This window comes from Dipteris shenzhenensis, chromosome 15 (genome assembly GCF_047967505.1).
Source record: "Dipteris shenzhenensis isolate YYH24624 ecotype China chromosome 15, Dip_SZ_1.0, whole genome shotgun sequence".
Classification (NCBI taxonomy): Eukaryota; Viridiplantae; Streptophyta; class Polypodiopsida; order Gleicheniales; family Dipteridaceae; genus Dipteris; species Dipteris shenzhenensis.
In genome coordinates, this window is record NC_141610.1 from 17,462,709 (window position 1) to 17,480,960 (window position 18,252).

General features: G+C 42.4%; 2 protein-coding genes across 2 annotated transcripts in view; both read right to left on the bottom strand.

Annotated features, from left to right (window-relative positions):
* Nucleotides 1-12,462, bottom strand: part of RPL3P (ribosomal protein L3 plastid) — a 59,433-nt gene extending 46,971 nt beyond the window's left edge. The window contains exons 1-2 of the mRNA XM_087386530.1: nucleotides 11,999-12,462; nucleotides 11,620-11,829 (exon numbers count right to left, since the gene is read on the bottom strand). Of these exons, the coding sequence (XP_087242656.1) occupies nucleotides 11,620-11,829; nucleotides 11,999-12,346 (558 nt within the window). The 5' untranslated portion in view covers nucleotides 12,347-12,462. The remainder of the gene's footprint in view (nucleotides 1-11,619; nucleotides 11,830-11,998) is intronic.
* LOC147893465 (uncharacterized) lies at nucleotides 3,814-5,053 on the bottom strand. The gene is made up of 3 exons (XM_087385631.1): nucleotides 4,863-5,053; nucleotides 4,385-4,719; nucleotides 3,814-4,280 (listed from the first exon to the last, which is right to left on the bottom strand). The coding sequence occupies exons 1-3, from the start codon at nucleotides 5,036-5,038 to the stop codon at nucleotides 3,814-3,816; spliced, it is 978 nt and encodes a 325-aa protein (XP_087241757.1). The 5' UTR covers nucleotides 5,039-5,053.
* Nucleotides 12,463-18,252: the final 5,790 nt, after the last annotated feature.

Consider the following 18,252-nt stretch of genomic DNA (forward strand, 5'->3'; position numbering starts at 1 on the left):
TTCACTCTTGAAAGAAAATCAATTGTACATAAATCTTGAAAAGAGTAGTTTCTTTCAAGATCAGATAGAGTATCTGGGTCACGTTGTATCCGCCGATGGGATTCGAGTGGATCCAAAGAAGATTGAATGAATAGTCACATGGCCTATACACCGAGATATACACGAATTAAAATCATCCTTGGGATCGTGTAGCTTTTATAGAAAGTTTGTCAAGAATTTCGCATACATTCCACATCCATTCACAGACCTTCTTAGAAAAGCTAAGCATTTCTTATGGACGGAGCGTCAACATAAATCTTTTATAGCTTTGCAACTACCCGATTTCTCTAGACCATTCTTTGTTGTTGTAACTGATGCTAGTGGATATGCAATTGTAGCCGTACTTATGCAAGATGGACATCCAATAGCATATGAGAGCCGAAAATCAAAACCAGCGGAATGCAATATAGTACATATGATAAAGAATTAACCACTGTTGTGCATGCCTTACGAATGTGGAAACAATATTTGATGGGAGCTGAGTTCCTTATTAAAACCGATCAGCAAAGTATCAAGCATTTGTTAACTCAACCACTAATATCCGATAGGCACATCAAGTGGGCATCATTTATACAGAGTTTTCAGCCCATGATTCAGTATTAATCTGGAAAAGAAAATGTAGTTCCGGATGCTCTTAGCACAAAGCCAAGTATTAATCACATCACTGCTGTAGAGACCCAGCCTTTCAAAGGTATGAAGAATTCTTGTCAAGGGGATCTAGACTTTTCCGATATATGGAACAAATTAGAGAATAATAATTGGAATCCTATGTTGGACTACTGATGCAATGATGGATACCTCTTTTATCAAAAGAAATTATGCATCACTCGACCCTTTAGACAAATTGTAATGGAGGAAATGCACCAACCACCATATATGGGATATAGGGGAGTGACTGATAGCAAGGAAATTTCATTGGCCTACTATAAGAAAAGATGTGGCTAAGTTTGTAGCCGAATGCATCACTTGCCACAAGATCAAGAGTGATAAAGGAAAGACCCCACGATTGCTAATGCCTTTGCCTATTCCTACGCAACCTTGGGAACAAATATCTATGGATTTCATAACAGGTTTTCCTACTACAGCGAATCAAAATGATATGATTTGGACGATAGTAGATCGCTTTAGTAAGCAAGCTTATTTCATCCCATGCAAGAAGACTTTAACACCTCAACAAGCTGCACATTTATTCATCAAGCATATCTTTGTTCATCATGGCTTGCCAAAGATTATAGTGTCTGATCAAGATTCGAAGTTTTGCAGTAATTTCTGGACTGCATTATTTCATAATCTAGGTTCTCATCAACTTTTCATCCAGAATCAAATGGACAAACTGAAGTTACAAATAGTACTATTCTAGATATGATAAGATCTTATGCGGGAAGTAAACCAAACACTTGGGACAAATATCTTAATGATAGTTCTCATTCTACAACTCGAAGAGCACTGTGACGCCAAAATTTCATATTTTTTATTTGACATTGGTATTGTTTTTCTCTATGTTTAATAAGAGTTTGAGTATCAGGTAATAGCCTAGCAGCTCTCACTTATTTCTATTTTCTAAGATATTGTATGAGATTGAGAGGATGAGTGGAATGGATCATTGTAAATACCATGTGTATGAATGATAAATACCTTAATATGGGGTGAGAGTTATTTGTGTATGGGATATTATGGAATTTTTAGAAAATAGGAAGAGTGAGTCATATAAAGAAGTGGGCTTATGTCCATGTGTTCCAATAATATAAGAGTGACCACATGCCAAGCGTGTGGAAGACATGTGGAGGAGTGTGAAGTCAAGAGGAATCCTTTTAAAATTCCTATGTGGACATATGAAAAAGAGAGGGTCCCTATGGGCTCCATGTGGGGAGACTCTTGACTTTCTCAATATTTTAAGAGTCTTGAGCATCTTTTAATGGGACACAGATAGCAATTGTAAAGAGATGAAGGAGGGTGCAAAATCTCTATAAAAGGAGCCCTCCTCTCCCTTGTTCATCATCTCTTCCACCATTAGGCCTCATGTTGCTGTAGCTCTAGTCTCCTCAAGCCTCTTCCATGAGCTTTCTCTCCCTCTTGTAAATATTCTCTTATGTAGACTCTTGAGTCCATCTCTCTCTAGTTCATTCTCTCTCTATGAGTAGTCTTGGAGCTTCCGCTTCCTCCTGTACATATGAAACCTCTTCTTCTCCCTTGGTTCTCTCTCTTGAGTGTCTCTTTCCTTTTTCAATTGTTTTCTCTTCCAAAGTGCTCAAAAGTGTTGTCTATTCGGCCCCTCATTGCGCATACATGGTTTATCTATTTCCCAAGCCACAAAGGGAGCTCTTCCTTCCCTCCTAGGCGACCTCTATGGGACTTGCATCGTTGATGAAGTCTAAGCATGGAGGTAGTATTCTCCCAAGTCGGCACCAGTAGAAGGAGTAGGTGTTTCTTATGACAGTTTGACCCCCTGTCAATATTTTGCTCATAACTTTTCGCTCGGTGGTCCGATTTAGACAAAACTTATATCAATATGAAGCTCTCTTTAAGGACCATCATCTTAGGTCTTCAATTATTGTATTAGATGTCAAACCAAAAATCTATGACTCTCTGTGTGTGACTGTTTCTTTTTTAGACAGTTTTTACCCCCGTCTAATAAACCGCCCATATATTTCTAACCGCTTCTCTGTTTCTTTCGAAACTTATATCAAAGCAAAGCCCATTTCAAGGCGCATCTCAATATGTGTTTGAATATTTGATATCATGTCTCTGCTGAAATTTATGGGTCTCTGTGTCTAATGACAGTTTGCAGAGTATTTTGAGCTAATTCTAAAGGTATCTAAGAAGGAGGTGCAATGTTTCCTCGGAACCTACCCATCCGACCCAATCAACCCCTTCAGACTCCTCGATATATATCAATTCATGTCATGTTGAACCGCAAGATCTTCTTTCAACAGCATATCGCTCTTCTCTTTGGCGCAGACCAGCTTGCTGAGATTATGGCCTCCGCTGATCCTTTCCTTCTCCTTACTTGAGTACATCACTTCGGATGTTAGCATCTTCATTCTCATGTAAGGGAGGATAGTATGGTGTGGTCTCTTGGTATAAAAGCTTCTTTTAATGTCCCTTTCTCAGTGATGAATATCTCTATCACTCAGTTTAGGAAGTGAAGAGGTGCGTGAACTCCTGGCAACTATGAGAGACTTTTGAAACCCGTTTGAAACCTCCCGTTTCAGAAACTCCTGGCAACTATGAGAGACTTAAGGACCCTTAAGTCTCTCATAGTTGCTAGGAGTTTCTGAAACGGGAGGTTTCAAACGGGTTTCATACGGGTGAAACAGGTTTCAAAAAATGAATGAAACGGGTTTCATTCGGAATGTGAAAATATGTGCATTCATACCTAGGGTATGCATCATGCCATATAAATGTGCAAATAAAGATTATAAGTGACTCCATAGTACAGACATGATACAAAAAACATACATATCAAGTATAAGCACCATACATACTGAATCCTGATCATACAAAAAGCTAGTCATCAATGATCATACATTATACATACTAGAGTACTCAATGATCATCTTCACACATACATACTGAATGATCATACATATTGATAATTGAATCCTGATCATACTGATCATGCATATTGAATACTGATAATAATAAAACCTAGAGTCATCAATAAACCTCCCAAGACCTCCATGGTGATGGACCATGAAGGTAAAAAGGTCAAACTACAACTGGAATCCAAAGTACTGTCTATCAATAATAAGTGACACAGTCACAAATCAAAAGTCAAGCCTCATCATCAATGTCAACATCTTCCTCCTCAACCAAATCCATGTCCTCATCAGCCTCCTCCTCGCTGCTTCTGGAACTCCCAGAAGACTCATAAAAAGCATCCTCATGAGATGTAGGTGCAATCGAAGTACTGGCACCAGCTGCCTGGGAGGATCGGGTGAGGTGAGATGAAGCCATGATCTCCTCATACAACATGGTGTAGATATCCCTCTCCTCAGATGGAATCAACGGCATCTCGTTGCACTTTGTGATGTCGATTTTGTAGGGATTCACCTGCCGAGGCTCAAAGGGGTAGTCCGTTTGCTCGAGCAATCGTAGATTGCAATGGCAAAAGACCAACCTCTCCAATTGCACAGTGGACAATCTGTTCCTCTTCTTCATATGGAGTAAGGCCCATGTACTCCAGTTTCTCTCACAAGGTCCAGAGCTACAGTCTTGTGAGAGAACTTGCATCGCTATGCCTCCTTCAAATCAAACAAGAGACATTCTCAGACTTTACAGTTTAGTGGCAGCTTCCAATTGCTGAGCTATACCCACATGTTTTCAAGTAATAAGAAAGTATTGCCTCCAGGGTTAAGTATTACCAAGTAGGGTGCCTCAATGCCATATTTTTCCCACCAAGAAACTGCTCCTAGCTGAGTCTCCTCTCTCTGTGCATTGCATGATCCAAAAACACCGCTTCGGTTGCGGAAAAGAAGACGCTCATCCTCAAGCTTCAAAAGCAGATCATCATTATCTCTCACGATCTTGCTCATATAAGCTGACCACCCATCCTCTAATTCTCTATCGAGATATTGCTGCTCATTCCTCCATAGAGGATGAAGGATATGAGCAACAGTATGGATTGGCCTATTAAACCAATCCCAACGCGTGTTCCAGATCTCCTTAAGGTCTTCAATCCTTCATAAAAAATTATGAATCAAAGGCAAAACCGATAATGTTTAGAAAAAATGAAAACATAGATTAAAAGGAATTCTAAGCATGCCACTTTGCTAATTGGAAAAATGCTGAACTTCAAAGGATGACTCATGAGTACGGGATACCTGTCTGCAGATAGGTGAGTACATGCATCAAAGGCTTCCCCCACTTTGTCCATGAACTCATAGAGAAGCCCAATGGTGCTCCCCTCCATATCTGTCAATCGGAGAACGCTGTACATGGGGTTCATTGTCTTCACTAGAGCTGCAGCCTCCTCCCACCATGCATCTCTCATGACCATACGGCTGAAACCAATTGCTTTGGGCTCATTCCTATCCCCCCATTGCTGCCAATCACGGAAACAATTGTACGCAGCAAGCCATGCCGCACTTGAACAACCCTCTCCAACATAATGAACATATAAGCAAACCGTGTCTTTGAGGGCTTTAAAAGGTCAAGGTCACTATTTTCCCTGAACATGCTCACGACCTTGGGTCTTTTGGTTACAAAATTTACCATGCTCAAAGCTTTAGAAAAATATATGAGAAACCCAAGGCAACTTTGCCATGTCCTCAATGGCAAGATCCAAACTATGAGAAGCACATGGTATCCAAACAATAGTGGGAAACTCATCCTCAAGCATCCTTCCCATGGACACACAATTGGAGCCATTATCTGTGATCACCTGCACCACATTTGCTATACCAATCTCAAGAATAGCTGTGCACAAATGAGACCATATATATGCACCTGTCACCACTGTCCCTGAAGCTGATGCATCTATAGCACAAAGGAACATAGTTCCTTTGCAAGAGGAAACTGGAATGTTGTAGACATTTCTTTTCCTCACATCTGACCAGCCATCACATAGCAAGGTGCAAGCATACTTTTGCCATGTTCGCTTCAGAGGCTCTAGCTCTCTCATCAATGCTTCTTTCTCATGGTGAAGCTCTTTTGTACGCAATGTCTCATAGCTCGGACCCTCCCACTCACACCCAATACGCGAGATAGCTTGCATAGTTGTAAACTACTCGGTGCTTTCTATCAATTCAAACAACGGATTTTGCAGAGGCATTTGAATGAGATGATTGCGAGTTGCCAAACACATATACTTGAACTTAAGAGTTTGCAATTAAGCTGGAATTAAGACTTATACAGCTTAAACACAAAGTGACATCATTGGAGAATGCAATATGATTGAGGGGCCAAGACGGGGCCCCCCCCTTATCCAGGCTCACTTTATTCTTGAAAATGGAGATACAAGACCAAGGTGCAATGCACCTTCCAAACTGATGAACTCAGTGAAAACCTAGGACCTAGATACAAGACTCAAGAGCATATGTACAAGGTAGACAACAAAAAGGAGGACTCCAAGCTCAGGTTTCAGCTCTTGGCTTGCCCAATCCACAAGGAAGAAGCCTGCAACAATCACCACTTACATCCAACATTAGAGACAAACACTAGTTTCTAGAAAGATAGTAGAAACAACATGAAATAGTGATGTAAATGAGATAAACTTGACAGTACAGGCTCCCTTCGTGACTTGGCCCTTTTGTAGATGAAGTCCTTGATGCCTCTGAAGCTACCTTGGGTGAGGAGAGTGTGGAAATGGGGCTGGAATGAGAACAGCTTAGAAAAACAGCCTGTAGGCTAGAGAGAGAAAGCTTTTATGGAGTGATAGCTGTAGAGAGAGAGTGCCTATGCTGATCCCAAGGGAGGAGATGTAAGAGAGGAGCTGCTGCTGTTCCAGAGGTGCACAGAAAGGCAGATTTCTGCAAGGGAAATGGGCTGGAACAGTAGAGAGAGAAATTCTGCAGTAGAGAGAGAAAGACTGCAGCAGGAGAGAGAAAGGGGCTGTGGCTGCTCCAGGCTAGGTGAAGGAGAGAGGATGCTGCTGCTGTTCCAGAAGAGCTGAGAGGGGGCAGATTTCTGGAGAGGAGGGGCTGGAACTGTAGAGAGAGAATGTGCTGTTGTAGAGAGAGAAAGTGCTGCTGAGGTGAGAGAGTGGCCTGTGGAGAAGCTGGCTGCACACAAGGAGCTGGAGAGGTTCTGCTGCATCATCTAAAAGGAGGGAGAAGAAAAGTGACGAAATTTTCATGTGTGGAATGAAGGGGAGAGGTCTTCTTTTATAGGCTCAGCCCCCCTCCTAGGCCTAGAGTGGAAGGTGGACACTTGTCCCAGATTTTTGGTGGGCTGCAGTCCCAAAGAGGACAGCCCACCACTTGCCCTAAATCTACCAGATTTGGGGCCAAACACTTGGCCTGCATGCCCTGCCACTTGCCATGCATGCTGCCACATGTGTGGGACAGGTGGACTGACCTGCCAGCTCAGATTCCATGTGGCAGTCTGCCACGTGTCAGCTGCCACGTCACTCCCAAAAACCCTAAAATTTCAAAGTTGTCAGAATTTAATTCTGATCGCACACACGGGTTCCTAACAGCTTAGACTATCTATTGACGTACTCTAAGGTCATAATTGAGCCATACTGAGCTCATTTGTTTGTCGTCTTATCTTGTATCTCCATTACTCTTGGCATGCTGCCAGGCCCACACCCAAAGCTCAGGGAACATTCTCTTGAATGGTTCCTAGGTCGGTATGCAATCTGTGCATTTGATTGGTCCCATGTTTGGGTACTCAGGTGGGGTGTGGTTTCTAGATGTCCCTCTCAAAGAGAGGCCATCACTCTTGTGGGTCACTAATGCCCATAACCCCAAGCAAGGGGGTCCACCCTCAAATGCTAGACCTAGTCCCCATTGTCCGTAACTGAACAGAAGGAAAACATTTCATTTCTTAATAAGCATACTATTGAAAAACAAAAAGAAATAGTACCAAGCAAGTGGATACATGTTGAAGCAGGATGACAATAGTAGACTTCCAACGAGCGCTTCGAGTAATATTGAAAGACAATGCACATTGCACAAACAAGGGCCAATACCAAAGCCCTTTGTTCGAGAAAAGTGAGCCTGCAATCTCTGAAATGTCCCATGATGCGGCTCAGCACAAAAGTTGCAGGTCCACTTGGCTGTGCCACTCTTATCATAGTGTGCACCAAAGGAATTGAAGGTGACATTGCTCCACAACGCACTACCTTTTCGAGGCATCTTCTTGCTTGCAAAAAGTGATGTAGAACAGCAAAAGTAATTGCAGCTTTGCAGCCTACATCATGCATGCAAAATGAGCAGATGAATCAAGAGAGGAGCGTTAGATTTCAGAAACATCAGAAAGAGCAGATTTCAGCCTGCATGAAAGGATGCAGCGCCAAATTCAAGAAGAAGGGTAGACTATAGAAAGGACGATTGAATGCACATTGGGGATGATTGGGGGCACAAACCTTGAGAATGAGCAAGAGGGAGCGTACGGGCTGCACGGACGGAGCGTACGGGCATACGGAGTGCACGGGCGTACGGCGAAATGCTTTTTTGCCCCCTTTTGAACCCTACCCAAAAATTAGGGCTGTATGAAACTCGTTTCATACATATGAAACGTTTACACATTTCATACGGGTTTCATACAAGTATGAAACGCGTTTCATATGCAACTAGGCTCTCTCTCTCTCTCTCTCTCTCTCTCTCTCTCTCTCACACACACACACACACTTACTAAAGGTTCAGCAGCTTTCAAACTCAGTATTCTCCTACAAAACTTGCATCAACTTCAGAATGCTCGCACTTCAAGATCAGGCTATGGTGAAAGACAGCAAAGCAATTCATCAAGCAAAGAAATCGTAAAATCGAGGAGAGAGGAAGAGGAGAGAAGGGTACACACACACTAGGGGGCAGAAATAAGGGCTGCTGCCCCCCCCCCCCCGCCCCCCAGGGGAGCAAGAAGATGACAACTCCCATTCCAAGAGAGAGCATGGAAGATCTGAACTTATAGACTTGGCATTAATGTTTTCCAAAAGCTGCCGCCTGCTTTTAGCCAAAGAAGGCTGGCTTTCTCAAAAGCTGAGCTTTCTTCGTCAAATAATGTAATTGCTTTTGCCCTAGTGGGCCCTCTTTTACAGCTGGTCGCACCTTTGCTACGTGCTTTCCCCCTTAAAAAGTGGGGAAATTTGGCACTCTCCAAGGCCCCGTCACAAATAAAATAATACCCAACACATTTCACCCATTAGAGGTTAACTCATTCCAATTCTCTGGACTAATCCTAGTCCCTTCTAGGCATCCCCACTGAGCACATAAACAAATGCAGACAATAAAAACGACACTTTCGCTAGTTACCAGAGTCAATTCTCTTTGACCTAAGTCAAAACAAAATAGCTCTCTTTATTTCTTGGGATAATTACAATTCCCTGACACTTGCACCTAATAAAGTATATCCATCTAGTCATCGGAGATGACACATCACACTTTTATATTTAGCAAGCATGGGTATCACCAGCCCACATGCCACTAAGACTTCACTTACCATGAGAATGGCTTTATTCAAACACTCGAACACCTATGGATCCACATCTCCTACATGGCACAGATTCCCCTGAATTAGCTCCCGACTTCATTCCAAATGGTCCAAAAGGCAAGATCTGAGATTGCAACCACACATCACCGCCAAGACCTAAGGCTTTGCACTCTTCGACACGCATGATGTGGAGACAAACGAGCATGTACAATATGCCCCAAATACTATGAGATTCATGGCCGATACCATTGCTTGTTCACTCATGGGTACATGGACATGAACCAAACACTCATGTTGGACATGGTCTATATCAACAAGATATCATATAGATTTCCATAGATCAACTCCGGCCAGGACAGGGGCCTCCCAGCCCTAAAAATTTCCCATTGGGAGGTCACGTGCTTATCCGGGAGAGCACTTGCAGGCTGCAGTAGCGGGGCTCCAGAAGTGCAGCAATTGCACTAGAGGAGACAGCAAAGGAGTAGCAGCAAGGTATACAGGGTCAGCAGCCAGATCCAGCCTCCAAATGTGCATCCAAGCACAAGAGGAGGAGAATAGAAGGCTTCAGCAGGGTGCAGCAAAGGAACCAGTAAAGGTTCCAGTAGACCCTAGCAATTGCAGAGAGCTCAGGTGATGAGCAGATGATAGAGGTGCAAAAGGGAAGCTGATGGAGAGTTGTGGCCTCCTCCCAGAGCCACTGAAGATCTCATTGAGAGGCAGATTAGAGCGACGGTTCATGGCTTTAATTCCAGCACTAGTGGGCAGCACCTTAATGTCCATGTAGTGTGGTTTATGAGTGCAATTTGTGTAATACACTGGGTCCTCTCTTTAGACATTCTTATTCAGTTATTGGTATCTTGCTGTCTATTCCAAGTCTATGTATGCACATCTCAAGTAGGATCTAGAGTTCTCAAGTGTGATCTCGTGGTTCTAACAGGGTACCAAAAGCTAGGACTTGAGGTAGAAGTACATGTTCAGATATATTTCCAACATGGCATCGAAGCCAGTTTACGATTCAGAGGTAGTAAGAGTCGATAAAGGTGATTGAGCTCCAAGGACCCACAGATCAACACGAGAGGTTCAAAAGGTCAACTTGAAGAGTGTGTTTAAAGGAAGAAGAAGGTGAGCAAAGTGTGCTATCTGTCACTTTACTTTGCAGTTTCTTTCAAAAGCCGATGGCTTTAAAGGATGTGTTTGGGGACAATGGCGAGCTGGACAGGAGCAACCACAGTTGGATCCAAAATGCACCCCTTACGATAGTGGTGTCAAGGTGTACAAGACATGTGGTGACGCCTCTTACCATAAGGGGCGCACCCAAAAAGACAAAATGAAACTTTTTTTTTGTCTTTTTTGCAAGTTTCTTCCTTTTTCCTCTTGTTCTTTTTTTTAAATAGGGGAGGCCAGTTATAAGACATTTCATACCTTCTCTCTCCATGGCCTCTCCATTGCCTGAGGTTCTGATCTAATGCTTGATACCCATCCATGTTCAGCCTCTCATGTTCATCCACGCTCAAGTTCTCAATTGATTGATGAGTTATGAGTTGTACCATGTGTAATATGTTCGCTCTCAATTTAATTCAGATTTATGATGTGTACTGAGTTTTAAATTCATCTAGAAAGAGGAAAAGAGAAGAAGTACAGGGACAAAAACACACTGGACAAGGCCTTACTTGCATCAAACAAAGGAAAGGCCAACAAGGTCAAACTTGGACAAGGTAAGCTCAAGACTGATGGTGACTCCTAAAGAGAGGCAAAGGACTCTTGAGAGAGTGGGGACAAGAAAGGTGAAATCAACTGTGACAAAGGCTTATACAAAGGGAGAAGGCTAATCAAAAAGTAGTCAACTTTCTCTGCATCCAAGCTACAAGTGCCTCTTGAGACAAATTCTCATTTTACTCTCACTCAAACAAGCATTTTGAAGCAAAAAGAATTGTTAATGGGTAACACAATGCTAAAATGGCAAGTTTCAAAAGGTATAGCCTATGCTTTCCATAATGTCAATAGCCAAGCCAAAGCCAAGTCCGTCTAGTGGAGCCAAGGTGTAGACAATTGTCAAGTCATCCCAGGCTTGCAGTTTTTCAATGGTTGTCTACAATAGTGGATGGCATATAAATTGCAGCCATATAGAGTCATAAATAGGCTCAACCAACGAAAAGCATTCCATGTCCTCGCTTATCCATGTTTTTTAAATATCATGATGGGTGAATTCAATTCCCATAGCTACAACTACCAAGCAATCCCTATTATTAACAATCTTTTATAATACACAATTCAATTCCCATACCTACAACTACCCAGCAATCCCTATTATTAACAATCTTTTGTAATACACAATGACGTTTAACCACACTTCGATTGAAATTCTTAACAAGGGGACTGCCCAACGCGTTCACGATGCTTGAATGATGCACGAACCTTTTACCTTTCAAGACGCAAATCGACGGGGAATGAAGACACTAAGTTCCTTGGTATATTGCAATAACACACCTGAAATCCTTTTCCAATGGTAATGCCGGCGATGTCAACATACTGGCCAGGAAGAAAATGGCGTACGGAGATTGGAGTGCCCACTGGCAACAAAGCATCGTCTGTTACAGGAAACTCTACAAGCTTGCGTTTAAGGGGAACATCATACTTCTTGAAATGTCCGAGCACTGGTTTAGTGAGTTGCTTGGGCTTTTTCTGCCCGGCTCCGATCTGTCAAAATCAGGAAAGGCAGGATATCGAACGCAGGGTCTGTTTCTTTCAAAATATTCACTGCTAGTTTGCAAGCGTATTACTGTGGCCTCAAACGTCGGGGAAGAAGCTATCGTTAAGCCAGCATTCCCTTTCAGCTGACAGAAGGGTTTAAAAAATCAGGAAGTACCTGAAGTGCAGTCGTGCAATCTTTCCCACTGAGTTTCACCTGGGTGACAATGTTATCGTCGAACCAAAGGACCGTGAAAGGGAGACGCTTGCCCCACTTATCCCAATCGGCTGTCATGCCACATTTGACAGCGATGGCACCGGTACGGAAAGAATGAGGGCTCATGGGGCGGGGTTTAGCGTCGAGGTCGATGCCACTGGCGCGGGCGATGTCCTCAACGGAAGCTAAAGACTGGGAAGAGAAGGGGAAAGAGGCAAAGGCAGAAATTTTCGGGAAGGAAGGGAAGAAAGAAGGGGAGAGACGAGAGATGAAGGATCTGGAGAGCATATTGGGATGCGGAAAGATCATGGGAAGCGAAGTCTGGCGATGGAGCTCATAACAAACAGAAGCTACGAATTGCTCTTCTTCTTCTTCTCATTCATCTTCCTCTTCAACTTCACTCATCTGCAGTTTCTTTCACACACACCAAAACCCCCCCTTAAACCCTCTCCATTAACCTCTGGTTTAGCTTTACCTCTTCCCTCACAACCATCCTCTCCTTCACAACCCTTTCGTCGCGCCTCACGACCTTCTAGGCAAGCCCCCCCCCCCCCCTCCCCCCTTCAGAAAATGCATGGTCAAGCAAGCCCTCCTCCCCTCGCGTTTGGACAACAACAATGGCCAGTCTACAAGGGCACTCGAATGACCCTCGTCCTCTCATGCCTCTTCTTCTACTAGGACGAGCTGCCACTTGCACAACAATCATCGTGCCCGCCATTCACCCCCCTTGGACAAACTTGGGCTCGCCAAACTGCCTGGGGGGCATGTTCTTAAGAATCAAAATTTTGACACCTCGCACCTCGTGACAGCTCGGCTATACTGGCTTGTGCATGTGGTGTGTATTGACCCTTGCGCGCCAAAAGGGAAAAAATGTTGGCTTCAATGGGCAAGGGCTTGGTTTGTATCATGCCTCAATCCTCACTCCTTTGTACACACACATCACAGGGCTCGCTTCAGATGCTAGTTACTTCTCCTACCACTTGCATTCATCACTTCGATGATGCTTGTTTTTTATTGCGTCGTGCTTGTGAGTGCTGCCAATGTCACCTCGTTGTCCAACAACCATAAATGCCCATGGTTATCATTTTCCACCTGGGAATGGCTAATGGCTCCGCTACCATTCCTAGCCCAGAAATCGCCTCCCCATCCCCGACATCAGTCAAGAGGAGAATCCCATAAAAGCAATTACTAATCCCTTATTTTGTTAGCTAGGAAGTAAGGACACGTGGAAAGCTTAGGGAGAAGAGCTGCCACGTGTCGAAAAAAAGGGCGTCTTAGATGCAAGAGCAAGTAACTACAGACGCAAAGATGGAAAGTTAGGGGTAACACTCCCCCTCATGCCAAGAGATGAAAGGTCGAAGGACAATGTAATTACAGCCTATTCCACCCTCCACCCCTACCCTTTGGATTCTTGCAACACCCCCCATCCCCCTTAGTGAACCCCTCGCTCCGTACTCGATGATGATGCCACTAGCCCTTAAGACAGTCCGCGAGTCATAGTAGCCCTGGTCCACATCAATGGTTTTGGGGCTTCATGGAGCTTTGCACCCCTTAGATTCTCCATGAGGATGTAATAAGGCCTATCGAGTGGATCAAAACGAACAAATGTATCAAATCCTACAAACTTCAGAGGCTTTCTATCGACCTATCAACAAATGGTCTCATGAGCGTGAATTTACATCGAGGCTATGCCTATCGGATTGTCTAACAAACTGTCCCAACATCAACAATCTTTACACAAAACTAGTGGTAGGGAAAGGTGTAAAACCATTACCACAAGATTTATCTTTCTTAATCTCTCAATTGAGCGTCTCAAATTTGCATCTCGGTCTCCTATCTATCGTCCAAGCATCTCAAATTTGCATTCTGGAATCCTTTAACGGAATATCACATGTACTCCACGATGTACAATGTACTCTAGGAAATTAGAAACTAAATTTAAAAGAGTGAAAATTTAAGATCAATTTGTGTTCACAATTGATGGGGATCCAATGATCTACAAAATGAAGAGCTAATCCATGCATGAAAGCCACTATAGCTCCTTTGGTTGATGTATAGCAAGGAGGCAAAAAGTGTTCACTTTCTTGTCTGTTGCAGCCATCCAACCCTGTCTCTCTCTCTCTCTCTCTCTCTCTCTCTCTCTCTCTCTCTCCCTGTATGGTTTCAATGAAGCCCATCACTTCATTCAAGTGTTCGTGTGCTTGTGTCACCTATTGAAAGTATTAGGCATCAAAGATTCAAGAGCTTGGAAAATGTGTATGCATTCATCCATTTAACATCTCTAGTCATGCAGTCTAGTGCATAAAGTTGCATGTTCTGTTACAGATAGGATTGTAGGACTTTTTGCAACTATGAGCAAGCCTTAAACGGGTCTTGAATTGCAAGTTCAAGAGATCCAGGGATTAATGTTGAAAAGTAAGACGAAATGGGTGGTGAAGATCACATTGGACAGAGCATGCCTATTTGGCAGCAACAATTGGAATCACCATAAAAGTAACCAAGATGAGCACATGGGCTACATGATATGAATGACGACATAGAGATGAGCAAAGGCATGGAGCCATTGCAATGGGTAGACTAGAGCATGAAGATGAACTTTTGGGTTGAGGAATGTTGTGAAGGAGTGGATAAATTGATCAAGAAAAGGCAATTTTAGTGCAAAAATTCAGTGGAAGAGCCAAAGGATTAGAGCAAAATTTGATGGAGGCAACAAGCAATGATGAAGCCAAAGGATTAGAGAGAAAATTGATGGAGCCAAAGGATTAGAGAGAAAATTGATGGATGCCGCAGCAATGCCACACTAGTTTTCATTACTTTCCACTCATATACTCCCAATCCTATTGGTTTCCTCAAAATCTTTGCACATATGTGCTCTCGAGCCCTACTACCATCGCTCGCCAAAGCTTTTGAGCACCTTTTTGTGCAACTTTAAGCTACATCTTTACAAAACCAATAAGACACCAACCACTTATTGTCTCTAGTTCAGTTTGGCAATCTAAAACTTCATGTTTAGCTACTTGCCAAACAAACTATAGCATGACTTATCCAAGTATTTCTTGGACCTACACAAAGGCATGATTGCATAATAGGACTCCCATCCATTCTCTTGCTACAATTTTTGTTGAGTATGGCAATCATGAGGTCCAAGCATGGAACTAGTGAGAAACCATTGGCCTATGGGGATAGACCACATACATTAGCTAGCAAATTACCCCTAGTATAGGAACTAATAAAGGAGCTTTGGCTAGCACAAGGACATGGCTACCTAGCTTTCAATAAACACTCAACTGAAGCTTACACTGTTCCTTATAAGCTTTTTGTTTTGCATGAACATTCGTTTATAAGTATGCATTTCATACTAGAACATGCACCCAATCCATTGTTTCATTCTTGGTGAGCACGCATCAGTAAGGGGATGATAATAATATAAGGGGTGAGGTGGCAATAGATTTAACATAACAACAACTGCACTAGCCTTGAATCTTTGCAACATATGAATTGCCAAGAAACTTAACTCCCAAGGGTGTAAAAAGGTGATGGAGGCAACAATGACACCTCTAATGGTTCAATGGCATAGGTGATGATAACTTGGAAAAGGCTGCTAGTCAATTCTATCTTGCCATTCCATGTTTGTATAATGGATGACCACAATAAATGAGCAACAACAAATGTGCACCTTAAGCTTTGCCAAGCCTTTTAAGGTCAAAGAGGAAAATATCAATTGAACTCTAGTTTTGCATTTCATGATAAGCTAGGTTAAGGGTAAAGAGCCTTAAGAGCCTTTACATCTACTTGATGCTTTTAATCAAAATTCTTTATTTGACCATTACAAAGGACATTGTATAGAGCTTATTATTAATCCACACTCTGATGTCAATAGAAAATGCATAGAACCTCTAATACAAGCAAAAAGAACTCCTTAAGTTGGGCAGCATTGGCTCCCTAAATGGGAAAATGAATGATTTATTGACTTCAAAATAAGCCTCCCCTAGTGGAAAGAGAAAAAGGAGTAAGACAATAGTATGAGGGGGACCCTTAAGGTGCCATATGTACTCAAATCCCACCACTACCACGAGGGCTAGCAGAGACAATTGGTAGTGAGTCACCATTGATTCCACCTGGTTTGGTAATAGAAATGACTAGATTGTCCATGGATGCAATCTGCGGTATAAAATTTGCACAGTGGAAGAGGCTGAGCGACAGTGCATGTTGATAATCTTTACCTCCATTGAAGCTGGAACTTTAGATGGCGTAGCGTGAAAAGGGGTAGATCTTGGACAGCAATATGCCATTGTGTCCAAGCAAATTGTTGGCGGGAGGCTTCCTAGGTTGCTTGTGGGCGTGAGGAGGCATGCAATGGTGGTGGTGTTGGAGGCACAGAGGTCATTGTCTGGTGATCAAGGCATGGCTGTGAATTAGAGGCGATGGAAGAGTGCAGGTCATGGAAGGGCCGATCACAAGATTGTGACACCCTTGCCCTAGTTTGCTGCTGTGATCCATCAACCACAAGGCACTGTCGCCCTCGTGTGGATTTTTCTTCTACCTCCTTATTTTTATGCATGTGCTAGCACGTTGATCTACTTGCTTGACTGCCTACGCTTGTATGCTTGTTAGAGAGAGAGAGAGAGAGAGAGAGAGAGAGAGAGAGAGAGAGAGCCTTTTTCTCTACTTTTCTTATCCTTTCTTTTGTTGTAGATTCACTTTTATTGGAAAAGACTAATGTATTATATATATATATATATATATATATGTACATATACATATATACATACACACACACACACACACACATGTAGCTCTATCGCGTGCACACCTCTCTCTCTCTTCCTCTCTCACTTCCGCTAACATGGTATCACAGTCGATGGTGCTCCCACTCCCTTCATGAGTGTCAAGCCCTCCTTCCATGAGGCATCTTTCATTGAGAGAGTTTTCCATTTGAGAGACAACAATCCCTTGTTCCATCAAGGCATTAAGCCCTTGCTTCCATCAAGCCACAAGGCCTCTCTTTGAGCCATCTTCATCACCTCTCATGCTCATCTTCTAGAGCTCATTCCCCTCTCTGATTTGTACTAAAAAGCTCATCATCCCGAGCTATGGAGAGTGAGATACATTCATTTTCTTCTTGAGAGGAATTTCGTTCATGTTTGAGAGGGTAATATTCTTTGAGGAATTTCGTTCTTCTTCAAGAGAAAGAGTATATGCATATATACATACACACACACACACACACACACACACACACACACACACACACACACACACACACACACACACATACACACACATATAATATATATATGTGTGTGTGTATATATACACACACATATATACACACACACACACATACACACATATACATATACATATACATATACATACATATACATACATACATACATACATACACACACACACACACATACATACATACATACATATATATATATATAACCAATACATCTTTTTAGGAGGACCATCCAAGGCAGAGGACCCTTAGACTCAATGAAAATCAAACACTCAATACATATCATTTTAGGAGGACTGCCTAGGGCAGAGGACCCCAAGATAACATCAAGCATGTAGTAAATCTGTTATGATAAGAGATGTCCTCCAAGTAGCCACTGCACATGTGTGCACATCCCTATGAGACGATGATGATGTCGATGAAGCTCTAAGTAGGAATGCCCCAAAAGATGTGACGGTGAAGTCCATCGGGTAGCTAAATGGAGCACTCACATAGTGACTCTCAAAATGGCTGTATGTATGTATGTATGTATGTATGTGTGTACACATACATACATACATACATACAATATATATATATATAGTCTCTTTGCCTTAATACTTTTCTACTTGTATAACCTTTAATTTTTTATTGTATTGTAATTTCCTTAGGATTTTTTTCTTTATCTTCTCAATCCTTATTTCCTCTTTAAAGCTTCCTTCTTAATTTCCATTATGTGCTTTAGATTTTTTGCTCTTGATTTTTTGTTATCCTATTAAAAAATTCTAATGATGAGAAAATTTTAATCAGTTAATCTTTAGATTGATTACATTGAAATAATGTATAGTACATTTTTTTTGGCTCTTGCCTTCTCCTATGCTTGTAATTTTTTATGGGGGATTTTTCTTGAATTCTCAAAAAAAAAATCTTTGAAATAAATGTATTCATGCTACTCTTTATTCCTTGTATTAATTCACTAGACTAACCTTGG